The sequence below is a fragment of the Phoenix dactylifera genome, chromosome 2 (assembly GCF_051530095.1).
Source record: "Phoenix dactylifera cultivar Ajwa chromosome 2, Ajwa_hap1_PhDact_Kaust_v1.1, whole genome shotgun sequence".
NCBI lineage: Eukaryota > Viridiplantae > Streptophyta > Magnoliopsida > Arecales > Arecaceae > Phoenix > Phoenix dactylifera.
Window position 1 is genome coordinate 32,567,674 of NC_143191.1, and position 22,243 is coordinate 32,589,916.

At 46.6% G+C, this 22,243-nt stretch overlaps 1 protein-coding gene across 4 annotated transcripts; it reads left to right on the forward strand.

The window, feature by feature from the left end:
* Positions 1-342: 342 nt before the first annotated feature.
* LOC103715979 (RAF-like serine/threonine-protein kinase 24) lies at positions 343-21,069 on the forward strand. Of its 4 annotated transcripts, none has more exons than XM_008803790.5 (9): positions 343-3,246; positions 3,365-3,549; positions 3,622-3,693; positions 3,798-3,950; positions 4,035-4,198; positions 4,328-4,475; positions 19,955-20,077; positions 20,304-20,391; positions 20,492-21,069. In XM_008803790.5, exons 1-9 carry the CDS (start codon positions 675-677, stop codon positions 20,656-20,658), a joined length of 3,672 nt encoding a protein of 1,223 aa, XP_008802012.2. In that variant the 5' UTR covers positions 343-674; the 3' UTR covers positions 20,659-21,069. The 4 variants fall into 4 exon arrangements, 3 of the variants coding, with proteins under 3 accessions (XP_008802012.2, XP_008802013.2, XP_026663859.2); XM_008803791.5 differs by having other exon boundaries at positions 345-3,246; positions 3,392-3,549; XR_015975331.2 differs by having other exon boundaries at positions 538-3,246; positions 4,318-4,475; positions 20,492-20,912.
* The last annotated feature ends 1,174 nt before the right edge of the window (positions 21,070-22,243 follow it).

Here is a 22,243-nt window from a genome sequence, read left to right on the forward strand (position 1 = left end):
ATGAGGAATTGAAGTGCAAAGCAGAAAGAACATGCCCAAAAAATGAAAAAGATAGCATCAAGGGGTTCCTTAGTTGGTTAAGGAGGAACATTGCATATCTCCAAAACATTATGTATAGAAATCTATAATTACTCCAATCTCGGGAGAGTTAGTATAATTTATTATATTATTTAATATAAAAATATTAATCAAGCACTGGGATGCGAATAAAAAATAATAATAACGAAACCTGTGTACGAAATGGATTAGAATATGTTTTTTCCATAACCTTTTCACCAAAAGCTAATCAAACCGGAATCTAAGTTGCAACCGTTTTTTACTCCGAAAGCTGTGCATAAATCCATGAGGGACAGCTCATACTCCCTTCATTCAGTTTACGTTCCCTCCATACGACGGGCGGCAGCCTTCGCTTCTCCACACCCTCCGTCTTTCCCCATGTAAACTAACGAATCCCAGCTCTTCTCCTCTATTTCACCCCCGAATTCCGTCGTTTCTCTTCCAGTTCTTGTTCTTCCTTTCGTGTAAATAATAAGACGATTCCATCGTGTAAATAATAATACGATTCCATTCATTCGTTTTCTCCGGGTCTCAGATCTTAGGCTAGGGTTTCCCCAATTCTCCTCCCCAAAACCCTAGGTTCCTATTTACCAAAAAAACCCTAGCTTCCTTCCCGCATGGCCGCCGATCCCAAGGACCTCCGCCTCCCTCCCGACGGCGGTGCCGACGACGACCACGCCTCCCCCTCCGCCTCCTGGAAGATCAAGCTTCTCTGCAGCTACGGCGGCAAGATCCTCCCCCGCCCCAGTGACGGCGCCCTCCGCTACGCAGGCGGCGACACCCGCATTATAACCGTCAGACGGGACTCTTCCTTCCCTGAGTTCGTGCGCAAAATGGCGGACGCCTACGGAGGGCCCACCCTGATCCGCTACCAGTTCCCCGGCGAGGACCTCGACAACCTGATCTCCGTCTCCACTCCCGAGGACCTCGAGAATATGATGGAGGAGTATGACAATCTCGGTCAGGTCTGCCCCGATGGCGCCACCTCGAAGCTCCGCGTCTTCCTCTTCCCCCCCTCTGACCTCTCCGCCAATTCCTCCTCCTCCTCCTCCGATCTCCACGACATCGGTCTATCCTACATCGAGGCCGTCAATGGGCTTGACGGTGTCATGTGGAGGAAGGACAGCATTGCGAGCTTGTCGTCGACTCAGACCGAGGCTGCTGCGAATGGCCACATTGAAGGTACGTCACCATCTCTTCTGTCTCCCACCGCCATAGCTCCTCACGACCCATCAAGATTGGTTTTTTGGAGCGCTGGTGGGCCAGTTGCATCGATCCCGGATGCACCTGGCGTGTCATCAGTTCCGAGTTCCAGTGTTCAAGCACAAATCTTGAACTCTAATGGCTCTGAATTGCCTCCTTCGATAGCACCTTATGTCCCTCAGGGCTACGTCGAATCTCAGCATGCCCATATTATGAATCCCCAATCTTTGGGGATGGCAGGAGTACCTCAGTCGGTTAACATACTTGGTGTTGCACCGCCACATTCATATGTGCCGGCCATGAACTTTAATATGGCTCTTCCAACTTCCCGCGTTAGTAGCACAGGACAAGTGCAAACAAGGGTGGACTCTCATATAGAAGACAACCCATTAGGTGGAAGTGGAAGGTTAACACAGCTCCCCAGTGATCCAAACAGTAAGCCTCTGTCCCAGTTCCCACCTTTGCCACCAGTGTACTTGCAGCCGCAGACTGGGGAGCCATATGGGTTGCGTCCACTCTTGCCATCGGTAAATGGGCAGACAGTGAGATTAGAGGATTGCAACCTTTGCCAGAAGCCCTTGCCACATGCCCATTCTGATACTCTGATAACCGAGCACAGGAATGCGCCAGGAAGTGTCATTCCTGAGACTAGCCCGGTGCTCCAAAGTCACCATTCAGAGAGCATGGTGAGGCTGCAGGTGATGCCAAACATAGTTACTGGAGCTGTGGCAGACAGTGGAGTTGAAACCCAGGCTGAGAGTGTTGTCCCGGCAGCTGAGGTTGGGGCCTATGAGTTCACTAAAGTCCCTGAGATACAGCATGACAATGAGAGACTAGTGCTTCCAAATGCAGCAAGTCTTAGCCACGCCAAGGTTTTTATCCCACCAGTTTCTGTTGGTCTGCCAGGCAATAAGCAAGCATCTTATGGAATGTTCCTCCGTCCACAATCTCATCATGAAGAATTCGTGCAACAGCAATTGCCGCAGACTATGAGATTACCTCAGCATCTGGCTAAACAGGACATAATCAGTAAACCTTCTTTTGCCAATGGTGGTTCAGTTGGAAAATCAAATATTCAGGAAGCAGAGCAGTCAGTCCAAGATTCTGTGCCTGTACTCACACATGACTATGTTAAACCTATAAATGGGATGATGGAGGTGCTTCCTGCCAGTCCATCTGAGACTTCTAGATTTCCTGAGCAGTGGAAACCTGCTGTCGTACCTGATATTGGCATCCCCAATGATCTAAGATCAAAGAACTCGCCTCTGGTTGTAGATAACAGTCATCTGGTCAGACCCCAAGTTGGAGGAAATGTGATCCCTATCAGTAATGGCTCTATCAGTTGTAGAATTGTTCCAGAGGGAACGACTGGTATTCCAGTTGATCCACTGCCATCTACTTCTTTGGATGTATCTCGCCTGCATAATGTTCAACTGCCAAACAACAGCGGGGTGTCACCCATGACAGGTAACAATGGGGCATGCCCATATAATCTGGAAACTAGGGTTGGACCTGTTAGTGAAAAGTTGCTTGGAGTGTCCAAATACTCTAGCAATTTTGCCTACAGTGATAATACCATCCATAAAATTCCTAGTGGGGACTGCAAAAATGAAAATCCTCAGTTCCACCCAAAGGAAGTGATAAATAACATATCCATCACCATAAGTGACAACTCTCAGTTACCATCGTCTACCACCAGATGTCACTCTGGGAATGAAGAACGGTTGCAAGAAAAATTCTCACTGGACTCACTATTTTGCAATGAGGATCCTTGGAAAATTGTGGGGAATATGCATGGGCTGCTACCAAGACCTAGAAGGGTTCCTAGCAAGGAGTCTGTGACTATGGAGGATTTCTGCACTGAGAACCATTCAGTAAACAGCAAAGGGTCACATATATCCATTGCGTTAGAGGAAGGTGGTCTACACCATGCACAAGATTCTCTGAACAAGGACTCATGCACGGAACCTGTTCCACCCATGAAAGGTTGGGTGCTTATTTTCCCTTACTGGCAGTTAGGCTTGCATTCTCATGCATTTAATATTTAAATAATGTGATTCAATGATTGTTATTTTATATCCTTTTTGGACTAATAATTATATAGGAGATAAACATATTAAACAAGACGCAGGGTCTTTTACTGAGGGAGCAGCGCCATCAACAACCCAGTTGTCTGAACCTCCAGTGCCTGACATCTTTTCTAGTGAACCGAAGGAATCTGGTCCTTCATCCGATAAAGGAAGTGGGACTAACAAGACTAACTTAAACACCAATGATCTCAAGACTGGGGTATGTAATTTGTCCTGTAACCTTTTCTTATATTCCTAATGTCACTAGGTGCTGAATTGCATCATAGTTCAGGTTGTCAAGTCCAAACAGTCGGAGAAGATTATTCTTGGATTTCCAAATGCAGATGTCTTTGGACGCCTGCAGGTTAGGAAATAGAATCCTGTGATTCCCTTGGTTACTTCTTTCATGTCCAATTCTGTTAGATGATCCATGCTTGTTCTTTGCATTTCTTTTTTGTACAATTCCAGATAATAAAGAATAGTGATCTGGAAGAGTTGCAAGAACTGGGTTCTGGAATGTTTGGAACGGTGTATCATGGAAAATGGAGGGGCTCTGATGTTGCAATAAAAAGAATCAATGATAGATATTTTTCTGGGAAGCCATCAGAACATGAACGCATGGTCTGTGCCTATGTTCTGAAGATTTTCTCATCCTTTATATCATGTACATGTGATTCTTATAGCTATGCTCATGCATGTCCCCAGAGGGCTGACTTTTGGAACGAGGCCTGCAAGCTTGCTGACATGCACCACCCAAACATTGTGGCATTTTATGGTGTTGTTCTGGATGGGCCTGGGGGTTCCATTGCAACGGTAACTGAGTACATGATCAATGGTTCTCTCCGACATGCTTTGCAGAAGAATAACAAGTATGTTTCCAGCTCCTACTTCTATAATTGCTCCATACATTCTGTGATCATGCTATCAGTTGTCATCCTACCATTAGTGTAGAACATGACTACAATAGGAGGTTATGATTCATTACTAGTTCCTGACAGGCCATTTGATCGACGTAGACGCCTTCTAATTGCAATGGATGCGGCATTTGGAATGGAATACTTGCATAGTAAGCAAATTATACACTTTGATTTGAAAAGCGACAATTTACTAGTCAACTTAAGGGATCCTAAGCGGCCAATATGCAAGGTATATTTTATGATTTAAATGAAATGCTGTCCTGCCTTACTTTGTAGTGCCACTATGGGGCTATTCGCTTTTTTGTGATTTGGGAAAGCTCCATCACAATGACCAAGGTATTTATTGTTAGGATATTCTTGGTTACCACAAGTATGTTTGAACTCAAAAAAATTACTTGCATTAGCTAATCATGATGAAACAGAAAACAAATTAGATAAAAACTATTCTTATTCAAATACACTACTAATCTGATTATAGCTAGACTCAGTCATATATGATATCTTGCTATATGTTCAGAATAAATAATTTTCAAGCAAATTCCATTAACTGATTTCCTTGCTAAAGATAACGTATTTGGGATTGGGATGAGACCGGGGGCGCGTTTGGTGGTGGTGGTGGTGGTGGTGGGGGGGGGGGGGGGGGTTGTTGATTTCATGTTGCCGTTGCTAAGCTATTTGTGTTTATAGTGGATTAATCTAGGGCACATATTTCTTATTTTTAATTATTCCAAATTTCTACTGTTGAACACGACTATACACAAAATTCATCTACTCTCTTTACGGAAGGAATCCTACCAACTCAAAATCAATAATGGACATTCTAAATTGAGAATCCACATCATTGCTCATGATCTGCATCATAAAAACTATCAACAAACAAAAAAAATGTTTTTTGGAAGCCTCATACTCATATATTAAATGGGCACAAACACCAACAATTGTAATAGTATTAGTGCAGCAAACTATAATGATCTACATATCATTAAACATGTATATACCAAATTCAATATATTTGGATGCTTTCAAACTATAATTAATTCAAATATCATATCGAGCCATTAAAATATTATAATTTTGGACCACTTGATGCATAGGCAAATGACCTCCAAAAAACATGATTTAGTATTAGTGTGGGAAACTTGTAACGTAGATAATAATCAAAACTGTGGATCCTCCAGACAGTCTCCATCATTGATTTTGGATTGGTAGGTTGAGTGTGTGTGTGTATATATATATAAACAAAATCAGAAGGTGGCTATGATTCTGAAAGGCTACAGAAACTGAAACAACTTGATTTATTGCAATGATCTGAGGAATTGGAGGAAATAGAGAATGCAAGGACATTTTGGTGACGGTTATCAGTGCTTCGAATGGAGGGGTGTCTAGTGCTTGTTTCTTCTTCATTTCCTGTAGTTGAAGAGTGTAGATATAAGGCCTTATCTTGTGCTAGTTCATGTTGATGGTGTCTCATCAGTGAGAAATGGGGTTTCCACCTCTAGGATGTAGAGGATTGTTAAAGTTCTTCACTACCAAGAGGCTGGGGTATTATCACATGTGGTTTTGTGTTGTCTGATTTGTGAATCAGGTTACTTTGGCCTATTGTGCTTAAGCAACTTACTTCAATAGCATGGTTATCAAAGGCTTGAGGTGCCCAGGTCTATTGGAGCTTATTTGCAAGGTGCAAAGTGAGGTTTGTAACTTGACAAATGAGGCATGAGTACATACATATATATACAACAAAAAGACAAAGACGCTATGTAACTAAATTCCGCATATCATACACAGATAATAAAAATAACAACATAGTCAAACACATGTATTGTAGCAAAATTATACACCCACAGTCCTTGCAGCAAGTCAAACATAAGCAGAAACAGTTAATATAGCACATACACAGAATCACAACCAGAGTCATCTATGCAGTCACACGATAAAAAAGCGCCCTTACAGTCACGAACACAAATAGAAACAAGGAGATATAGAGGGAAAGCAGGTCTATAACACAGACAGACAGATAGATACACACACACAGAGAAAGAGAAAGGCCACCAGCTTTTGTCAGTTTCTCTTCTTCTTTTGGTCATTCTTCTTTGGCTGTCAGAAAGAAGGATGGTTGATAGTCAGAAAACCCTATTGTAGATGGCCAGAGAAGCATGACTAGGAGATGGGAAGAAGAAAGAGAGGAAAAGAGGAAGAAGAAAAAATGATCACTCTAAGGAGGAAAAAAGAGGAAGAAAATGGGGAAGAGAAGAAGTGGAGACTTACCAGTTGATGCAGTGATGCTGGAAGATCACCATCTAGAAATAATGAAAACCATAGAAGGTCACCACTTCAGTCCGCCTCTTTTGCCTCTGCAATCTCTCCCCTTATCTTCTTCATTGAGGACCCTTTTTTTAAAATTTTTTGGACACTTAAGCCTCAAGATTTTCAATATGAACATCTAATTCACAACTGAGATTAACATAGATAAGGCCCACTATTTTTGCACTTTTTCCACGATATACATGAAAGGCATACTTTTGAGGGTGTACATGAACTTGCTTGCCTCGGGGGAGGAAAGGCATACTTTTGAGGGTCTACATGAACTTTATTGCCTTGGGGGCGGCAATGCGTTAAGGTGGCACCTAGGTGCTCCTTGTGCCTAAGGCATGCCTTTGATGACACAATTCCATAGTTTGCCTTCGTAACCTTTGAGACTGACCTGTTAAGGTTAAATTTGGTAATAGCTTTCAATTATGACCTGACCTAATTACTTGACTCATTTGGGTTAGTTAGGACCTTGTTGGATCCTGTTTCGTTTATGGGACAGAGTGGTCTCTTGGTCTTTTATATGATTATGTGTGGATTAAAGGTGTTAAGAAAGATTAAAGAGTTGGAAGGGTAGATGCAATTAAACAAAATTCAATCAAATCACAACTAAAATCTCAAGGTCTATGGTTCTTATTGTTAGTACTTGGTGCTCTATTGCAAGGTGTTCATAGTGGCAGTAAATGGATTTCTAAGAGGTTGAGCATTTGTTTTTGGAGGCATATATTGATCCCTGTTCGGCGCACAACCGGCGTTACCTGTTCGGCCCGCATCTGTACATCTTGAGGCATTCGAAAGGAGCATAAGGCGAAGGATTTGGTGTGGCGACTTAGGGCCGAGAGCCGCCCTCCATCACCTTGGCCGGCGCGCGCGCAAGCAAGGAGCAGGCGAGCGGCAGGCAGACCGTGCGCACATGAAGGCAGCAGGCGCGCGGGCTGGCCGCGCGCGCATGCATGGAGTAGGCGCGCGGCCGGCAAATCGAGCGCGCGCACAAGGACCAGGCGCGCGGCCAGCAGACCACGCGCACGTGCAAGGAGAAGGAGCGCGGCAAACGGCCCGCGCATGCGCAGCTCGAGCGCCTCAGGCCCCGGTGTTGCAGACCCCAAACGGCCACGCCGTGCAAAGGTCACACCAAGCCAAGAACCAACAAGATTGACCGAGGCCAACCTCGGCCAAGATCCAAGCTCAGGCCATATCCACTGCTTGGAGGTTTGTCTAAGCAGTGGCCAGCACGTCCAGCCCACGGCGCAGCCCCGCGCAGGCCATGCACAGCCCCTGCGCGAGGTTCTGCGCCCACTGCAGCAGCGCGCGGCCGACCGCGCGCACGGCCAGCCACAGCAGCGACAGCCCGCGCGCCCGCCTGCACGCGCCCAGCCCGCGCGACCGCCCGCCCGCGCGCCTGCCAGGCCGAACGCCCGCCAGCCTGCGCGCCCATCTGGGCGCGCCCGCCAGCCCGCGAGCCCGCCTGCGCGCGCCCGCCAGCCCGCGCGCCCGCCTGCGCGCGCCCGCCAGGCCGCGCGCCCGCCAGGCCGCGCGCCCGCCCGCAAGCGACCACCCGACAGCGCGCCTGCCTGCGCCCGCGCGCCCGCCTGCGCGCGCCCGCCAGACCACGCACCCACCAGCGCACGCCCGCCAGCGCGCGCCCGCCTTCCAGCGCCCGGCGTCTGCGCCCGGGCCATGCGCCCAGCGCCCTGCACCCGCACCCGCCTGGCGCGCCCGAACCTCGCCCAGCAAGGAGACGACCAGTGCACAGCAAGGCCGCCTCCCCGCCTCTCGCCAACACTCGGCGCCCGTGCAACGATGGGTTGCACGCACGCCGGACATGGGCATGACAACGGGCCTCATGACAACGCCCCGCCTCACCCTTGGAGGCCTCATGGCCGACATGCATGTGAAGGAGGAAGGAGGGAGGAACGGGTGAATCACTTTGATGAGGCTAGGGTTTTCGGTCCACATGAGAGGGGAGTCCGAAAACCTAAGATCGAGTTCCCAACGTTTGGAGGGGGAGATCCATATGAATGGCTCGACAAGGTCGAGCAATATTGTCAAGTTTATGAGATCCCTAGAGAAGAAAGAGTCACCCTAGCTAGCTACCATCTAGAGGGAAGAGCCAATCGGTGGTGGAGATGGCTAAGGAGTATCTATGAGAAAGAAGGGAACTACTTGGGGTGGACGGCCTTTGTCCAAGAGTTTATGAGCCAATGGGGACCCTCACCAACAATCAACCATCATGGTCAATTGGCAAAACTCAAGCAAGAAGGCAAGGTACAAGCATACATTGATGAATTCCGGCAACTACAAACCATGGTCGACGGTTGGTCGGAAGAAGCCCTACTTGGTACCTTTGTAGATGGACTCAAGCCATGGCTCGCCAAAGAAATAAAGCTCAAATAGCCCGGTCGCCTTCAAGAAGCAATGAGGATGGCAGAGATCCTTGATCTAAGCTACAACCAAGACCGGCGGCTAACACAAGAGCGAGCCAACCGCAGCCCGCTGCCACCCAAACTTCAGCCGGCAGCAAGCACATCCACACCCCATTCGGCCCCTGCATCCACTTCAAAACAGCAGCCCACTGATGTCAAGAGGCTCAGCCGGGAGGAGCTTCAAAGGTATTTCGATAAGGGCTTATGTTACAAATGCGGCTCAAATGGGAGAGAGGCCACCGCTGCAACCGTGGCCAAAACTTTGTCATAGAGCTCCTCGAGGAGGAGGAGCCAGAAATTTCAGATGGGATTCAAACCGAGGACCACTCATCCGACGAAGAGACCGGCCGTGCCTTTGCCATCCATGAATGCCAAACCACGGAAGGCCTAGAAGGGTCGAATGCCATCAGCACCACTGCAGCAGAAAATTCTGCAACCATGCATGCAGCCGGCGGAACCAAAAGGGAGCCAACCATGCCACCGTCAGCTCAACCACTTGCAGAACTTCCAGCAGCAACCAATGAGTCTTCATGCCATGCCATCAGCCGTGCCGATTGGAGAATCTGGGACCGGATCCGGGAAGCCGTCAAGCTAGACGTTCGGGCCCAAGAAATCCTTGAAAAACTTGAAGCGGCAGCCGATGGAGTGATCAACTTCAAAGTCCGGGATGGCCTCATCTTCTACAAGGGGTATGTCTATGTTCCTAATACTCCTAACTTAAGGCAAGACATCCTAGACCATTTTCATAATAGCAAAGAAGGGGGACATTCAGGGTGGTTTCGAACCTATGTTAGAATCAAAAACTTTTTCTTTTGGGAGGGTTTAAAAGCCGAAGTCAAGAGGGTAGTGACCCAATGTGATGTATGCCAATCAGTGAAATATGACCCTAGGGCACCCCCAGGACTCTTACAACCCCTTCCAATACCCGGGATGATTTGGGAAGACCTATCCATGGACTTTATAGAAGGCCTTCCCAAGAGCCACGAGTTTGAGGTCATTTTAGTGGTAGTAGACCGATTGAGCAAATACGCCCATTTCATAAACCTTAAACACCCCTATTCGGCCAAATCAGTTGCCAAAGCCTTTGTAGAAGGGGTAGTCCGACTCCATGGCATCCCAAGGACCATCATCTCCGACCGTGACCGTATCTTCCTAAGTGACTTTTGGAAGGAGATGTTCACACTTCAAGGCACCAAGCTTAAACCAAGCTCTTCATACCACCCCCAGACCGATGGACAAACAGAGGTTGTCAACCGAACATTGGAGCAATATCTTCGGTGTTTTTGCCACAACAAATAGAACCTTTGGTCAGAATACTTGGTGTGGGCTGAATATTGGTACAACACTTCATATCATTCGGCGATCAAGACAAGCCCCTACCAACTTGTCTACGGCCGGCCGCCACCAACCATGACTACCTATGAACCCGGGACGGCAAGGACTCATGAAGTGGAGCAACAACTAATCAACCGGGATGAAATGCTCAATCATGCCAAGAAGGAACTTCAAAAAGCTCAACAACGCATGAAGAAGTACTATGACACCAAGCATAGAGAGGTAACCCTTCAACCCGGCCAATATGTCTATTTAAAAACCAGCCCAAAGAAGCAAAAGGCACTCAAAAGAAAATTCAGCTTCAAGCTATCAAAGAAATACTATGGGCCATTCAAAATCTTGGAGAAGATCGGGGAAGTAGCTTACCGGTTGGAGTTGCCACCCAATTCCCAACTCCATCCGGTCTTCCATGTTTCTATGTTGAAGGAAAGAGTAGGAGACCCTTCCCTCATCGAAAGAGAGCTTCCAACATTCGATGAGGAAGGAAGGTTCCTCCTACAACCAAGAGAAGCCCTCAATTACAGAATTTGGAGAAGGGGCAGAGGAAGAAGACCCATTTGGCAAGTCCTTATACATTGGCGGAGCACCTCACAAGAAGAAGCCACATGGGAGGATTATGATGAGATTGCCCTTCGGTATCCAAACTTCACCCTTGAGGACAAGGGTGTTCTCCAAGAAGGGGGGGATGTTGCAGACCCCAAACGGCCACGCCGTGCAAAGGTCACACCAAGCCAAGAACCAACAAGATTGACCGAGGCCAACCTCGGCCAAGATCCAAGCTCAGGCCATATCCACTGCTTGGAGGTTTGTCCAAGCAGTGGCCAGCACGTCCAGCCCACGGCGCAGCCCCGCGCAGGCCATGCACAGCCCCTGCGCGAGGTTCTGCGCCCACTGCAGCAGCGCGCGGCCGACCGCGCGCACGGCCAGCCACAGCAGCGACAGCCCGTGCGCCCGCCTGCACGCGCCCAGCCCGCGCGACCGCCCGCCCGCGCGCCTGCCAGGCCGAGCGCCCGCCAGCCTGCGCGCCCGCCTGCGCGCGCCCGCCAGCCCGCGCGCCCGCCGGCGCGGCCGCCCGCAAGCGACCACCCGACAGCGCGCCTGCCTGCGCCCGCGCGCCCGCCTGCGCGCGCCCGCTAGACCACGCGCCCACCAGCGCACGCCCGCCAGCGCGCGCCCGCCTTCCAGCGCCCGGCGTCTACGCCCGGGCCATGCGCCCAGCGCCCTGCGCCCGCACCCGCCTGGCGCGCCCGAACCTTGCCCAGCAAGGAGACGACCAGTGCACAGCAAGGCCGCCTCCCCGCCTCTCGCCAACACTCGGCGCCCGTGCAACGAAGGGTTGCACGCACGCCAGACATGGGCATGACAACGGGCGGCAACCAGGGGCACCAGCCCATGCATGCGCACAGGTGCACGCATGCACAGCAAGAACAAGGCTCGGCCAAAACCACATCTGACTGAGCGCAATCAGACCAGCCAAGTCCAAAGCCAGCGCACGGGTCAGGCGCAACCAGGAGCACAGCGAGCCAACCGAGCCCGCACACATTGGATCCAGACCAGCCCGCGCGCCTGCCCAAGAGCCAGACAAGGAAAGCCGAGGTCAGCCCGACCAAGCGCGCGGCCAAGGACAAGTGGCAACCATCCGCGCACCAGGCGCAAGGCCAAACAAGGAAGGACTCGGTCAGCCCAGCCGTGCGCGCGCCCAGCGACAAGTGGCAGCCATCCGCGCGCAAGGCCAAACAAGGAAGGTTGTCACCGGTTTGCGCCCAGCCCAAAGCAACCAACAGGGACACTTGGCAGGCCGCCCAGCATCAGCGCCCAGCCAAGCAAGGAAAGCGCACGCGCAGAATCAAAGGAGGAGCCGGTAGGCTCTTCCATAGCAAACCGGCAAGGATGAACATCAGCGGCCGAGATGCAGCAGGCCAAAGGATGGACGTCCAGCAGCAAGCTAGGGCAACAGGCCATGGGAACCAAGGCACAAGCGGCGCATCCTTGAAAATCAGCAAGCGCCCCTCGACCAAACAGGAAAGGCAACCAAATCAGGCCGCGCCCGGGCAGATGGCAGCATCAGCTCGTGACACGCGCGCAGGCCAAACCGAGGGCCAATCCCATGCGACCACCCATTGCAGCACATGGCCGAAGAGGGCCAAAGAAGGACAGCACCAGGCGGCCAAAGGAGGCAGCCATTTGAATTTCAAATTAGAGTCCAAATAAGCTAAGGCATTCGGCCTACAAAAGGAGCCATTAGGGCCCTTAGGTTATCATCTATCTTTTATCATATTTTCCAGCAAAGAGTCAAGGGTTGTATCCCTTTTGTATGTCGGCCGAAAGGCTTGGGCTAGGGTGGAGATCATCAACTCTCCTTAGATTGTTTTAGGCAAAGCAAGGTTCCTTCCGGATCTTGCATTGAGTCCTTGTATTCGTTGTCATTGGAATGAAGTTAAGTTCTTTTCAACATTAAGCCCCATACTTGATTTCTTCCCAACGCCGGCAGCCAAGAGGCAAAGCACACGGCTTGGATTCCAAGGCAGCAAGAAGGAAGAGAGATACCCACAAGCAAGCCGGTCCCATCACAAGCAAGTCCCTCTACCGTTGGCGCGGGGTTTGGGACCGCAAAGCCCCGCGGGTTCCAACACCCGGCCGGCGCACGCGCGCGCAAGGGAGGATCGCGCGGCAAGCGGCCCCATGCGCGTGCGGCCTTGGCGCCACCAGCCCAGGCCGACGCGCGCGCGCCAAGGAACGGGCGCGCGGCAAGCACGCGCACATGGAATGGGCGCGAGGCAAGCGGGCGCGGGCGCGAGGTTCTTGACCGCGCACACGGCCCGCCCGACCAGGCACGCCCAAGTCAAGCGCCGAGGCGCCCAAGTCAAGCGCCCCAACCAGCAGTGATCAGACCAAGCCAACCGGCCAAGCGCAAGAGGCAGCGAACGACACCAGGCCAGCCCACACCCACGCACGGACTGCCAGACCGCGCACGCCAAGAATCTGGCCAGCATGCCATGCCAGCGCCAGCCAACAACCATCAACTGCAGGGCCACAGCAGGATGCAGCGCCAGCCAACAGCAGGAAAGCACCAAGGCCACAGCCAACCGCAAAGCCACAGCAACCGCAGGGCCACAGCAACAGCAGGGCCACAGCCACAGCCAATCCGCAGGCCACAGCCACAGCCAAGGCAACGCCAAGAACCACCAGCCAAACCAACCAGCAACCAAATGAAAACTATGCCATCTTATCAGCCATCACAAGAGCAAGGTTTGCAGCGGTTACCATCAAGTTATCAAGCCATGAAGAAGATAAAACCGCAGCAACACATGGCGGCCTCCCATGCAATGTAAAGGCCTATATAAAGGCCTAAATGAGAAAAGTTTAGGAGACTTTTCAGCCATTGTATTAGCCACCATTGAGTGTGTTCGGCCGCATAGGCTTGGGAGGCATAGTGCCTAATTCAGTCCTAAGGGACTTGGGCTAAGGTTGGGTAAATCAACCATCCTTAGATTAGGCTAAGGTTGGGACGCCATTCCCTTCTTAGATTTCTTTGTAATTCCTTTCTATTAGTGGAATCAAAAGCAACCAATTGTTGCCTTCTTCATTACATTGAGTTGTCTTCAATTGCCGAGATTGCCTAAGGTTCCAAGGAAGGTTTCATCCTCCATTCTTAGCCAAGTGGAACTTGGAGTTAGGAGTCACAAGTGCCAAATCTCCAAATCAACATGGCGCTGCCTCACTTCGGTCAAGGCACAACAACATCAAAGGCCAACGCCGAAGGAGCAAAGGGAACACATTGGTGTGGTTGGCGAGTGACCGATGCTAGACCCCACCACCAAGATGGAGATTCATAGTGAAGCATGCATGTGTTAGATCACATTTCTTTGAGTACCTTGTCTAGGGTTTTAGGATTCTAATATTTGTCATGCCAAGTGGGAAGTTGAGGATCAAGTTGGAGGGGATTCTGCTGATAAATTTCTAGATGTCTAGTTGAGGAAACTCAAGTATGTCACAGTAGAGAATGGTTGGTCATTAAAGTTGGGGAAAAAACAAGTTGCCTGGAGAAATGAAAACAATTGACTTCTAGGAAGAATTGGGAACTTAGTCTAAAGAGGAATTAATGTGAAAATGGCTATTATAGTGGGCTTAATAGCTTAGTAGCAGGTATCTTCTACCTGGGACAATGAATTGGCTTGGAATCTTCATGGAAACTCAAACCCACTTCCTTGAAGTGCCTTCAAAATAACCACTTCATCGTGCCCATAGCCATCCAAGTTCTGATAACGAAAGGCTGTAGTATTTGATTCTAAAAAGACTATCATCAAGTGAAAAATTTAGTGTCAGCTTAGAAAGGGATTATCAGCAACTGATTTTCAATATTTTCGCTTTGCGACCAAGGTCTACTGGTACCGGCCCCAACCGGTACAGTTCGGCTGTGGAAAATGGTTCCGGCCTTGTGGGGGCTGGAATCGGCCATTTTTCGCTGTGACCGGTACAAGCTAGTACTGATGTGAACCAGCCCAAGCGCGGCTTCCCCGCGCGCGGGGCAAGGTGCCCACACGGGCTGGCAACCCAAGTGGGCCATTTAATGCCACTCTGTGGCATTTAATGTGATCGTGCATTTTTTTTTCGTCCGTGCGCGGACATGCAAGCGGGGAATTGCGCACCCGCGCGCGATTTCCCGCGCAGGGAACTGCAGCCGCGGCTGGTTCCCCAGTAGGGAATCGCACCCGCGTGCGATTCTCCGCACCTGCGCGCGGTTCCCCGCACTGAGCCGCACACGCCTAGGCCATTTAATGCCACAGAGTGGTTGCGTAGTTTTTTTTTTGCGTCCGCACGTGCAGACGCGTGTGCATCTGCTCTGTTGGCCGGTTCGGTACCGGTTCCAACCAATGCCCATCGGTACAGTTGGTCCGGCGGACCTTGATTGCGACAAAAAAAACTGCAATTAATCCTTTGTGAACAATGGGATCTGGTGATAGGGGGTTTTATTTCGAAAGAGCTTTAGCCTTTCTCCATGAAAATATAAATAGAATCATTGAGAAGCAAAGCAGAGATTGATGATTTTGTTCCCTTAGAGTTTATGTTAGCCTTGAGGGCAGGCCTTGGCGTATGGTTGCTCCGTGACTCGGGTGTCATGAGTTCAAAACAAAGAAATATCTTTTCCTCACGCAAGGCTAACATAAACCCTGTAGTGGCGGGAGCTTCGTGCACTGGATGCCCTTCTTTTAGAGGTTATCTTGACCTTAAAAAGAGATGAACACAAACTACCGGTTGCCAACTGGTTTTTATCTCTAAGAATGATTGTGTTAACCTGTCCTTGAATGCTCGCCCACCTTGCCCTCATTTCCTATCACTCTGTTGGCCTACTTCTCAGTATATGGCCAGTTGATGCCTTCAACCGCAAAGACTATTGCCATCTCCAATATCAAGATCTGCCTCATCGGGGCATCCATAGTAGCCCGCCCTTGCAAGCACATCTCCATGCTTCATTGAAGTGTCTTTGCCTTCTTCTACCACCACCCTGCTCTTCGTCTCCTTCCTGGCATTCTCATCACTCTTGACCCCATTCCAATCCTCTACAGCAAGCAACATCTCAACCAGAATTCTGCCTCCACTATCGCCGCCTCCATTGGCATGCTGTCCACCCTCACTACCGACATAGTTAGTGATGCCGACGGCAGCTGCACCAGGACTTACATCTTAGCCACCGCTAGAGGTGCAATTGTGGAAAAAGATAAAAAAGAAAGGAGATAGGAATCAAAAAGGGCCACAATTTTAAGTCTAATTACAAGAATACCAATTGTAGTATCCAATTATCCAATCATTCATCTAAAACTATCCAGTTTTAAACAAATGGCCAGGATTTTGTACTTGTATGGAAAGAAAAAATGTACTGTAGCATTGCCACACAGAGTCTAAAAATTCTTGGAAGCAGATCTTTATGTACTTTGAGTGAATTGTTGCTAGCTAGCCATGGCAACTTGGGCAAGAGAGGGCTTGTCATGACATGAAGGGAAACCTACCTTCTTGGTACAGTTTTAAGCTTATGCTATCTAGAGCCAAACCTCCATTACCACCTAAAATTGGAAAACGCTCAAATAAAAAGAGAAGCCAATTTTTTATCATGGAGACATAAGCTAACCATGGCAACTTGGGCAAGAGAGGGCTTGTCATGACATAAAGGGAAACCTACCTTCTTGGTAAGTTTTAAGCTTATGCTATCTGGAGCCAAACCTCCATTATTACCTAAAATTGGAAAAAGCTCAAATGAAAAGGGAAGCCAATTTTTTATCATGGGGACATAAATTGATTTCTTAGTTTAAAAACCATAAGTGGGAGCTATTTTCACACCCACACACACAAAAAAAAAGAACCAATACAAGTGACAACATGGATCATATCTAAACCTTTGATACTAAATAGTGAAAGGCAATGTACCTTTGAAGGTGCAATTTGGGATCTTAGCCTTGATTACCTGCTAGACTCGGAAAGAGCTTAGACAAAGAGGAAAGGAGCCAAATTGTCACATAATCAGTACAACATGGTTCATATCTCAACCCTTGACACTTTGAGGACAACCGTTATTTCCTTGATATTGAGTTAATAGTATTTGAATTAGACACTATTATTACCCATAAATGAAGGTTTACTTTGCATAACAGATTTCTCTCTCTCTCTCTCTCTCTCTCTCTCTCTCTCTCTCTCTCTCTTCTTTTCCTTTTTTTTTATATTTTTGTACAGTGAGCCTCTTGGGTTCATGGTGGCGGAATTTGGTAGAGTTTATTATTAATAATAATATACATGTTGACGTTCCAGGTATTTGGTTGTATATTCTGCCAATTTTTTGCAGGCTTGGCAGTGAGCCAAATTGTGGATTAACTCTTAATGACATGTTAGCATGGGTCGTGAGTCAAGAGTTTATTTATGACTACTTTATGTGTGATCTGTAGTACAGACTTTATTCTTTTTGGTATGTTACCAAGGACAGTGTCTGCACAGATCTTTTATGCTTGTGGAGGCAATTGTTGTCCAAAGGCATTCAAGATCTCATCTAGGATCCCCTCACATCCAAACCCAAAAACTGAAGGGTTTTAGCATGTTATAATGCGCAGCGGAAGCTAGGGATTTTAAAACTTTCTTAATAAAATCCCTATGCATGAAACCCTTTTAAGCCTAGATCACCTTAATGATTACAATCAAATAATATAAAATAAATGCAGAATTAGTAGAATACCTCAAACGCTAATCCAAAGTGTACAATCTCCACGAGGCGTCCAAGTGTCCGCCCTCCAATGGTGATCCACACGAAAACTTGATCAAGACTTTAGCTCCAAAGACTTTTGATCCTTAATGCAGAATTCTTCTAAAGAACTCTAATGGCTTGCTTTCCTTCCTTTCTATTTTTCTTTAGCCTTCTAAAATTACTTCTAATCCTTTTGTCCTAAAGAAGACCACCTTGTCTTGGCTTAGGACACACTAGAAGCAATGCTAGAAAGAAAGAAACTAATATAAGAAAGAAAGAAGAAAGGAGTGGGGTGGAATTGGAATGATGAAACCCATGGAGTGCTAACCTATTTATAATAGGTGTAGGGATGCATCTCCAAGGGATGCATCCCGTCCACACATCCTCTCATGAAAGGGCATCATCTAAAGGGCCATATCAAATAAGAGGAGGTGCAGATCAAGTGAGGAGGTGTATCAAATGATATGTCCTTTCATGTGGTGCCATATTTTGACCAAGTCAACATCACATGCTAATCACATGTCCATCACGCCTCACCTCTTGATCTTTCATGATGATGATCCAAGGGCTCCAAAGCAAGGCGCCATTCACTTGACCCATTATGTCTTCATCCAATGGTGGGATTAAGATCCAATGGTCAATTATGGTAGCCATCCTCTAACCCAATCCAATTGGGTTAAACCAACTCTCCATTATGTCTTCATCCAACGGTAGATCAAGATCTAACGGTCTAGATTGAATGATTTATTAAATCTAATCCAATTAGACTCAAACCAAGCCAATTAGGTGCCAACTCTTGGCTAACCCATATTAGAATATGATCTAATCAAATTAGATCAATTAAGAATCAGATTCGAATCCAATTCGAATCAGATTCGAATCCAATTCGAATCAGATTCGAATCCAATTCGAATCAGATTCGAATCCAATTCGAATTAGGAGCTAAGGTTTGCAACACCTGCTAGGATGTTTATCTTGCAAACATGATCTAATCCAATTAGACCCTTGATAAGTTTCCTTGTGTGTGACCCATTGGGTTCCATACTTAGCCAGCAATAGGTGTGAGTGCGAGTTGACCCAACTTGATTAGAACTCTTCTAATCGATTTAAGTCCAAACTGCGCGAACCCGAACTTAACAATTAGAATCCTTTCTAATTGGTGATCGAATTAAACTCTTTAATTTGATCAAACCTATAAAACAAGATTGACGTCTAGCAACGTGTCATGTCTACCCGGAAAATATGGAATTTGGTGGAAATACCAAAAATACCCTTCAGTGGCAAGTTACCATGCAATTCAATCCTTTAATCAAACTGCATCCCAAATATATATATGAGTATGAATATATGTCAAACTCAATTTCATATTCATATTTTTCTCAATCTTTTAATGATAATTCAAATAATGAAACATTAGAAACTCTTTCTAATTTTCATTCTGCTATGATCAAAGGCTTCCTGAATTATCATATGATTAGAATAAATAGGATGCTATCTTCTCTTACTAGAAGTGATTAATTCCTTGTTGACCTACTCATAATCTTCGTACACAATTCACCATATCCAGAAGACCTCGTACATAACTTATTGTCATGAATGAGTGTAAACCAAAATATGGGTTCATGTGCACAAGATACCATGGTGATCTTAGGTCATAGGATCAGTTGCACAACTCCCACTAAGAGAATCATCTTTTGACATGTAAGTAAGACTTCATAAGATTTCTCTTTGTAGGTCAATTCAGTGAACTCATTCCTCTAATGAGCACCCACATCTTTGTATTAGTGTCTTCACACAAATGATTGTGAGATCAATCATCCTCTGCATCGAGCATACATAAGACATGCCAGTCTTTCCGGTAATCATTGATCCCCTACTCAATGTACCAATGACTGGGAATATTTAAGATTAGGATTTTAGGATTTTAAGTCTCACTAGTATGATCTCATCATAGTCTTAAAACCATTGCCCTAATCTAAGGAGTTTATCATAAATATAATCAATAGCATATGATAAAACATAACGCCTTTATTCATATTTAAATGTCATATACATGATTTGGACAAATCAAAAGAAAAAAAAAAACTTTCGCAATACATATTGCGATTGGCTTGTAGGGCATCTACTCTTTCAAAAACCACAGCGATCAAAAGAGTATCTGAATCATTTATAGTTTTTGGTAATTACTGTGATAGCTACTTTAGCTTGAGCTTCTTTGAGTTTTCATTTAATGTCTTCGATTCTAAAGCTATTAATATGCGGGTCACAATGTTTGCAAGATCTATTCGAGAGTTTCTTGGGTAGCATTAACTGCTGAAGACTTTTTGCCATACCGCAGGCTGTGGTGGCTCCCATTTAGAGGGTTAAGACCTTGGTACGATTTTGTGACCTAATATGCTCCATTCACATTTGCAGGTCTGTGACCTTGGCCTTTCTAAAGTGAAATGCCAGACCCTAATCTCTGGTGAAGTGCAGGGAACACTCCCCTATATTGCTCCAGAATGTCTGCATGGTAACGAGAGTCTGGTATCAGAAAAGGTTTGCTGAATCCCCCATCTTTTATTCTGTGAAACTTATAATATTTTACTTATCCTCTGTTGAAGGATCAGGTAGATATGATATCATTTATGACTGTTAGGGAAACTCTGTAGAAGCTTCTATAATTGGCAACTGAGGATCCATAAAGCTGATTTAGATATATGGGAGAAGGCTTGATGTTTATGGTTATGGTTACAATTTGTTTGACTCTGTGTTGTTATCCCAGATCGATGTGTTCTCTTTTGGGATTGTGATGTGGGAGCTCCTTACAGGAGAAGAGCCATATGCAGACCTGCACCATGGAGCCATTTTAGGTATCGTTTTGACCCCTGATAAGTTACAAGTTGCCACCAATTTTGAACACATCCCATTGTTTTTTGTTTAACTGTGATTTAGTGTTGGCCTGCTAAACAGGTGGGATTGTGAGCAACACCCTCCGGCCCACAGTTCCTGATTCTTGTGACCCTGATTGGAGATCATTGATGGAGAAATGCTGGTCTGCTGAAGCATCAGAGAGGCCAAGCTTTGCAGAGATTGCTAACCGGTTGCGTTCCATGGCAGCTTCTCTTCCTCAGGATTAGGCCACTCACACCCAACAGTCTGGGCACAGAGAAATGATTAGGGCTTACACTCTTTTATTTTTTTGCGAGAGGCTCACTCTTTTATCATCGGGGTACTTGGCTGCCTGCATGTGGCCTTCTCATGCCGCAAAACCTTTGGGAGGAAAGGGTATACCATTTAAAAAATGTAATAGAAGATTGTGTCCATAGTACTTGTGAATAGTGCTGTTGATTTTTTCCATTTTTTGTTATAACAGTACCCACCGTTGTTCTCAGAACTACGATTTTGCTCTTCATCAATTCTCTTGGCTGCAACTTGATGGACAGTGACCATTTAATAACTCAGCCTAGTCTTCATGGCTGAAGATGTTTTGATTTGGTTCTTTCTTGATACTGAGTTTGCAGACTAATTTAAGTTCTGTTTGTACGATATCCTTGAATGTTTTGAGTGGGATCTATTTCATTGTTAGAATGCTGAATCTGTTGATACTGCGAGCTTCTTCAATGTTACTGTTAGCAAATTCGAAATGTGACTGAAATGAGAACTTTCCAGGTCATCAATTGCAGCATTACTCATGCACACGTGTAATCACCAGTTTATGGAGTATCCGAGGGATCCAGAGTTCTAGTAGTCAGCACAAACCCTGTTTCAATCAGCTAGCTTATTTGGAAAGAGCTTTAAGTAATTTCAGTAAAAATTACACTCTCATGATCCATGTTTAAGACCCTTTTTTCTTATTTAAAATTATTAGTCGACAAAAGGTTTTGGCATAGTAGAAATGAAAGGAAGGATGGATGATATTTGCATGATATTTTTACTAAACTACTCTTTGATAAAAAAAGGTGAGGTGTGGGTCTCTCATCTTTTGTCAAAAAGAAAATAATGAGAGAGAATTTTATCAAAGTAGAAACTCATTCTTTATGCACTCCATTCATTCTTAGGGAGGATGCAAATTGGTGGATCAGAATGGATGGATAATCTTTCCTTTTTCATCCATCCATTCTAAGATATTTTGAACCAAATGGTGGATGAAGACTATCTATCCATCCAACCTCATCCATCCTTCCTCTCATAACCCATCCAAACACAAGGTAATGAATGGAAAGGGCATTTTTATTTAATATAAGGTGATCTCTCTTTAGTTTGGACCGGAGTGCCTGGAGGTGTTGGTAGAATGTTTAATGTTTGCAGGTGTGATTGGAACTTTGTCATCCCTAGAAACCATCAATTGCAAAGAGGTGAGAAATAATGGCAGCAGCATTCCTTGGTTCCATTTTTTGATACTAGCAGCCCGGGTTGGAGTCCCACCTTAAACCCTACTAGCAATTTGGCACCTGCAATGCACGTGACAGTCCAAATGGATTTTCTTTTTCCTTTTTCTGTTTTCAAAGAAGATGGGGTGCCCATCATTTTTATTTCGGTGCACATCAACTACGGCAAATATACAAAACGTCCATGGGAGTAGAAGTTTTCTAAATAGTCTAGTTCTATATTACGTGGTTTGATGGTTCGCTTGGTTTCAATTTAGGTTCATTGGGAATTTTAAGACCAAGCAATTTGCCCTCAGTACGTATGTACCAGATTGTTTTCCTTAAAACACAGTCA